General features: G+C 47.0%; 1 protein-coding gene across 1 annotated transcript in view; it reads left to right on the forward strand.

The window, feature by feature from the left end:
- The window catches only part of DOPEY2 (dopey family member 2), a 144,154-nt gene that overhangs the window by 75,072 nt on the left and 61,815 nt on the right, over positions 1 to 7,267 (forward strand). The window contains 3 exon segments of the mRNA XM_012640070.1: positions 2,155 to 2,307; positions 3,027 to 3,127; positions 3,775 to 3,965. Of these exon segments, the coding sequence (XP_012495524.1) occupies positions 2,155 to 2,307; positions 3,027 to 3,127; positions 3,775 to 3,965 (445 nt within the window).

Genomic DNA, 7,267 nt, shown 5'->3' on the forward strand with positions numbered 1-7,267 from the left:
TTTAGCTATTTGAACATATTTATAATGGCTGCTCTGATGTCTTTGCATTTTAAATCTGACATCTTTTTGCTCTCACAAACAGCTTCTGTTGTCTGCATTTTTTTCTGTGTCTATATCATACTTTGTTTCTTTGCATGTCTTATAATTTTTGTTGAAGACCGGACATTTTAGATAGTATTTAATATATTGTAGCAACTTTGTTTTCTGACACTCCCTACCTCCCACCAGGGCTCATTGTTGTCTTTGCTTATTTATTTATTTATTGACTTGGCTAGACTATTTTTATGAAGTCCGTTTCCCCTGATGTGTGAGTGAAGCCTTTGGTGTTGTTCCTCAAAGGGTACAGCCTTGGGAATGTACAGTTACCCTGAGATGATGGTGTCTTAGCAGCGACCTAATCTGTTAGCTGATTGCTGGTTGATTGCTCTGTGGTTTTCAACAGTGCCCTGGGGCATAAGTTGCTCCACAGTCTGATACAATTAAATGTACACACCTTTGCATGGGTAGTTTTTGAGGCCAGTATTTGAGATTTGTTCTGACCAAAGAGGGTTCTTTATAACTGTCTCTTTCTCTAGTTCTTTCTGGGAAACAAGCTGGCCTCTGGTTTAACTTGGTGTTGTAGAGCTACCAGCCTTCTCTTAATTGCTCAGAACCAAAATCTCCATTGCTTTGGAGAGCACTCTTACGCCTGAACTTGCCCATCTCTGTTCCCAGACAAATTCAGTTCTCTTAGGGAGAGTTATGGGATGCTTTGTTCTTCTGACCTACATCTGTGGGAGTGGGCTCTGTGGCTAGCGAGTGCACCAGAGCAGGCTTCCGGGAGTTGGGAGTTGAAAGAAGAGATGGGTGGTAGCGGGCAAATGAGACGTGTTCTTTATTGTCGGTGGGATGCAGCTATGGCAAGAGCATGGCCGAGAGCGTCACTGAGGACATGGTGAGCACTTATATATGGCTCAGAACAATAGTGGCAACATGCCGTGGGAAAGCATATCACATGGGTTCACATAGGAGATAACACCTTGTTACATAAGTATGTTGACTTATGCCTCCCCAGAAGGCCAGCTGAAGACGCACCTGAAATTATTTTAGTTTGGCTTAAGAAACCTATTGCCTATACGAATGAATTTCCCTTACAGCATCTGCCCCTGAGCAAAATCTCTGAACCCATTTGCTCAGGAAGAGCTAGGGATAGGGAAAATAGCCAGCTTCTCTTGGAGTGATATCCCTACAGGGCCCTGGGCAGGGGCAGTAGCCTCTGGTCTTCAGAGCTTGCCTCTCCTAGCATGTGACTTCACCCTACAGGCAGGCTATGGTGAGGGCAGATGGGGCTCCAAGATTCTTGGCCTGTCCTGCCTGGGTAGAGCCTCCGCCTAAGAGCAGGGGCTGAGTAGAGGCAAAGAGCCCTTGACTCCTCCGCTGTACTCACCTGGGTTTAACCTCTGCAACTCAGAGCAGAGGAGTGGGAAGAGGACAGGCTGGTGGCCTGCCCCTCCCAGGAGATGTGAAAGCCCTTGACTGGAAGCTGGGGGAAGAGCACACCCCGTCGTCTTGGCCGTACCCACCAAAGTGGGTAGTGGAGTTTCCGTCAAGCTGAGCTGGGGATCAGGAGCAGGTCATCTTGCTGCTCTTACCAAAATTTGTAGATTCTCTTAAATAAATGTTCCTTTATTTCCTGAATGCTCTTCGAATAATTTCCAGGGACTCTAAGTAGTTGTTTTGAGTTGCTAAATAATTTCCACCTGTTATGGTACACTGCCCGTCCACCAAATTGCCCAGAGGGCGTATCTGTGTATTCCCAGCACCTGCCCTGGGTGAGGCCAGGTGCGCGCTTGTGGAAAGAATGCTTCAACCACTCGGGGCCAGTTTCTGGTCGATTCTCTTTCTGAAAGTAATGTTACGGTCTAGGCAAGAGCTGCAGTGCTCTTAGGCAGTCAGAAACCTCCAAGTTTAACCTGTAACATTGCCTGGATGACTTTGGGTGGGTTTTTTTTGCTTTGTTTTGTTGGCAGTGTGTCTCTGGCTGTGAAGGACTCTTGCATAGCAAATACAGGTAAAAGCCAGGACATTGGGGCTGGGGACTGTACTGAGTGAGGAGTAGAGGAGCAGGTGTCGGCTGTGTTGACGTCGTCCCTGCCTGCCTTTCCCTTGGCCCAGAGGGTGGCTCGTGTGCTCTGGAACCAGCTGAACAAGGAGACGCGGGAACATCATGTCACCTGTGTAGAACTGTTCTACCGGCTGCACTGCCTGGCCCCGACGGCCAACATCTGCGAGGACATCATCTGCCACACCCTCCTGGACCCGGACAAGGTGAGTCTTCTCAGCCCCTCACCTCCACCCTGCAGCGACCCTGGCTGCTGGGCTAGCCCACTGCTTTACATGCCCAAGGCAGACTTGCATGCATCCAACTGAAGTCTTTCTGTGGCTCAGTGGACATCCTGATCGGTGAGCTGAGGTGTGACAGGATTTTAGGATTTTAGGCGTCCCCTTTAGAGACCTATACATGTGGTCTGTGTCCATATTAAGGCTCACTGGGGAAATCTTCCCAAACTCCCTATGAATACTTGCAGGGCTTCTGGAGCTATTGGCAAAATAGGCAATGCATTGTCCCTTTAAGAATTTACTGAGAATTTATTGTCCCTGGCTTCCTTTGCAGTCTAGTGTGTGGCCTCATTCTTTAAGGCACTTGGGCCTGACACTTCCAAGGCTCACGAGGAAGCCGTGTCCTTTAGTGCTTTCCTTAGGCCACAGGCCTCAGGTGTGACCCTGGACACCTGTGACCAAGGTGGCGCCCTGAACATGCACGTTACGAAGCATGCGTCTGTGTCACAGTGAGCAAGCGGAGAGAGGGCGCGGGTTTTCCTTTCCTTCTGGCCACGTCCAGCAGGTGGAAATATAGCATCTTTGCCGTGGTTGCTGTCAGTTCTACTGACATCTTTCATCCGTTATTGAAACGCGGTTCTCTGCGGCTGAAGACAGTGTTCGGTGACAAAACCAAGTTCCTCACTCCTGTTTATTTCCTAATCAAGGGAACCAGGTTGGAAGCTCTGTTTAGATTTTCCGTGATCTGGCACCTGACGAGAGAGATCCAAGGCAGTCGAGTGACATCTCACAATCGCTCCTTTGATCGGTGAGGTTCATTGCGATTTACCCTCAATGCGAAAGGAGGCAGGGCAGAGTTCGCTGCTCAGCAGTGGGGAGGAAGGGGCGTGTGCGACTGAAAACCTGAAACATGACCCTGACGTGACCATGAGCCCTGCGGTGTGCAGCAAATGGTTCCCAGATTCTCTAAGTGAATTTCATCTGGGAACACGTGAAGACACGTTAGGAGTTTTCTTAGGTTGGTCGCGGCGTGAGGAAGCCCAAAGCCCACCACGCTCCGGAATCACCAGTGGGGCTTATACAACATGCCCCCCATGAGGGGCTTTGTAGGGAGATGCAGATGGCCTAGGCCTTGCTTGGGTGGTAACTGCACTGCGTGTATGTGCTTGTCCCGTCATTACATGCTTAAGATGGGAATTTTATTGCGGGTATGTTCTACTCGTTGTTTTTCCCAAGTGCCCTACTGTGTCTCTGAAACTCCAGGTGTGAGCCCAGGCAGCATGACACTGAGGTTGTGTCCTCCTTGGCCTCACCTGCTGGGGTCTGTGAGTCCAGCTTGGCTGACGCTCCCTGAGTTGTCCGTGTTGTTCGACAACATGTGCCCAAATGTCTGCCATAGGGCCTGGCACACTGGGGCGTCTGGTGTGGACTCAGTGGTGCGGTTCCCACCTGCAGGTCCCTGTTCGTCGTGCTGGACAGCCTGGCCTGCGCAGATGGTGCCATCAGCGCAGCAGCCCAGGGCTGGCTGGTGCGTGCACTCTCCCTTGGGGATGTGGCACGCATCCTTGAACCCGTGCTCCTGCTCCTCCTCCAGCCCAAAACCCAGAGAACCTCCATCCACTGCCTCAAGCAGGAGAACTCAGCCGGTGAGCAGCCTGCACAGGGCCCTGGGTGAGGGACAAAGTAAAGGACACAGTGGACTGGCCCTCAGCTGCCCGTCGTGACGGTGAAGGGACTCAGACCCACTAGGTGGCTTTGTTAGATTCCAGTGGCGTGAAAGTATTCTGTAAATTGAGGGGACCTTGAAAGTGTAAGGACCAGTGATCGAGCACATAGAACTACTCAGTAATGATTTTGCTGTTTTCATTGAAAAACCAGATTTTTTGGTTATAAAAAAGGAAAATTTTGAAATATACAGTACATTATTATTAACTATGGTCACCGTGCTCTCAAATAGACACGAAAACATTCCTCCTGTTTAACTGAACCTTTGTATCCTTTGACCAACATCTCTCCCCACCCCTAGCCTCTAGTAACCATTATTCTACTCTCTACTTCTATGAGAGTAGATTTTTTTTTTGTAAGCGTGAAACGAAGTTTATTGAGGAAGGGCAAGATAGGTTTACAGAGCAAGAACAAGGTACTTTCACCACAGACTACAAACAGACCCCTTTTGTAACAAGAGGCTCTGGGGTCCTGTTTTATAGTATCTGGATTGGGCCCTTTTCATGGTTCAGATGCCGTCACTAAACCACTTTGATGGACAGTTAACGACATGATAATTGCCTTAGGTTACTCTAGGTCACTTTTCAGACCCTATTGCACCTGGGCTGCCTGGGCTGGGGGACTCCCTGCATTCTTCTGCAGATGAGCAGGGGTTCCTCCTTCTCCCAGGTGTGGCAGTTGCTCGGGGCAGGATTAAGGTTAGAGCAGCACCAAGAGGGGGTGCCCATCCTTGTCCTTCTTCCCAGGTGGGGCAATTGCTCGAGGCAGCACCAAGGTTAGATGCCCACCTTTGTCCCTATGAGAGCTGGAATCCTTCACTATCTACCTAACCTTTCCCCACTCTCTACTCTAGAATTGGTAGGGGCATGAACTCATCTTTCTGCTTCCTGCTGAGTGGGGGTGATGATCCCTATTAGAGTGGCCTCTTGCAGGTTCTCCAGGGGGGTCTCCAGGGGACCTTGGTACATGTCCTTGGTAGACGGCTGTAGCTGTAGGTGCGAGGAGGAGGTAGGCACTGGGGCTGGTAGAGACCATGGGACCATTTGAAGCTTGGTGGCCTCCAGGAAGGATGAAACGAATCAGAAAATTTATGAGGATCAGACCCAATATTAGAGTTCCCAGGACGCGAGCATAGATTTTAATGTCAGCACAATAAAATGATAATTAAAGTGAGGGATATATTAATTAGCTGATTTAATTGCTCTGTAATATGTATGTATATCAAAATATCACATTGTACCTCATATACAATTATTATTTGTCAATTAAATTTTTTTTTAATTTTAGTAACCCATGTTCCAATAAAAATAGGTAATTCTGAATTCTTTTGCTAGAGAAAACAATTCAGGTGTGTCTAAATTTAAAGGAGAGCATAACAGAGCATCTGGCCAAATGTCTCCCAAGCTGGACGTCTGGTGTGAAGTTGTTAAGTCTGGGTTTTCAAGGCTAGCACTTCTAACCAGATCCAAGACCTAGGGATGGGATAGTTGAGGTGGCCTCCAGGTATGAATGACTGAAAATGTCAAAATTTGTATGTAATCTGGTCAGTTGTACTTTATTTATAAAAATAACTTCTATTTGTGAACCCTCAGCTACAAGGTAAGTGGTTTCTTTTCTATCTGTGCTCTAAGTTTCTTTTCAACTATAAAATCCCATTAATTGGCTTATTAGAAATGTAAGAAGAGCTTTCAGTTCAAAGAACTTCCAGAAGCATCTTTAACACAAATTTAAAAGAATATAGGGGCCGGGCGCGGTGGCTCACGCCTGTAATCCTAGCATTCTGGGAGGCCGAGGCGGGTGGATCGCTCAAGGTCAGGAGTTCTAGTCCAGCCTGAGCAAGAGCGAGACCCCGTCTCTACTAAAAATACAAAGAAATTAATCGGACAACTAAAAATACATAGAAAAAATTAGCCGGGCATGGTGGCACATGCCTGTAGTGTAGTCCGTCCCAGCTACTTGGGAGGCTGAGGCAGAAGGATTGCTTGAGCCCAGGACTTTGAGGTTGCTATGAGGTAGGCTGACGCCATGGCACTCACTCTAGCCCAGGCAACAAAGCAAGACTCTGTCTCAAAAAAAAAAAAAAGAATATAGGTAGGAATAAGGAAAGAAAAGAAAAACTTAATAAATTAGATGAGTCTATTAAACCTGAATGATTAATACCTAATGCAGTTTATGAACTATTAATAACATTACTTCCTACAATAGTTGTATTTTATGACTTGCAGTTTTCTACAGGATGGTTTACAAGCTCTGAGTTAGTTTGTTTAGCTCACTGGGTTGTAAATATTCTGTTTGTCTCAGTCTCCTCTAATAGAGGACAGCAGCGCCACAGCTAAGCAAGCACAGATACGGCTTCCTCTCTCTGCAGGATTCCTGGCCTAAGCCTGTAGCCTCTAGAGTTCCTTTGGAAGGGGAAGCTGGCTGCCTTCTCAAAGAGGAACCATTTTAGCATTCTACTGTATAAGAAAGTAAAACTTGAAGCATAAACTAAGCACCTTGTTAAAAGTTTGGCTACTGTTCATGGCGACTAAATTTCCTAGTTTTCCTGTGTCTGTTTTAAGAACAGAGCTCTAACTCCACACTTCATTGGGCTTTCAAAGTCTCCCAGCACTGCCTTGCTGCTTCGTCTAATCTGTGTTTTCTGCCGACCCCAGGAAGAATAGTCTGCCACCTCCGAATGTGAGAGAACGTCTTTGCTCTGCCATTTTCTTTCCCTGGAAGAAATGAGAAGTACACTGCTTACCCGGCCCACCTTCTGTGATCCTGTGGAAATATATTTTTAAAATATTACTGTGCACTTAAAGCAGCTCATGGATATCTGATATCTTATTCTTCTTCCTTTCCTGATTTTGTTCAGTGTTCATGGCATAGGTTTGTTGAAAGCTGCATATTAAAAATGTTTGGCAGTGTAGCTGGGCGTGTTGGCATGCACCTGTAGTCTCAGCTACCCCGCAGGCTGGGGCAGGAGGATCGCTTGAGCCCAGGAGTTTGAGATCGTGAGCTATGGTGACTTCACTGCACTCTAGCCCAGGCAAGAGTGAGACCCTGTCTCCAAAAAAAATTTGGCAATAGCAAAGACTTTTGGCTTTCACTTTTTTTTTCTGTTTTCTAGGCAGTGGTCAATGGCCTGTTTCAGTTCTTTTAAAAGAGACTTGAATATTTAAAAGCATTGTGTATTTTCTGATTATAGAAGTACTAACATGCTTATTTTTTTTTTTTTTTT

This window comes from Propithecus coquereli, unplaced genomic scaffold (assembly GCF_000956105.1).
Source record: "Propithecus coquereli isolate 6110/MARCELLA unplaced genomic scaffold, Pcoq_1.0 Scaffold148, whole genome shotgun sequence".
Classification (NCBI taxonomy): domain Eukaryota; kingdom Metazoa; phylum Chordata; class Mammalia; order Primates; family Indriidae; genus Propithecus; species Propithecus coquereli.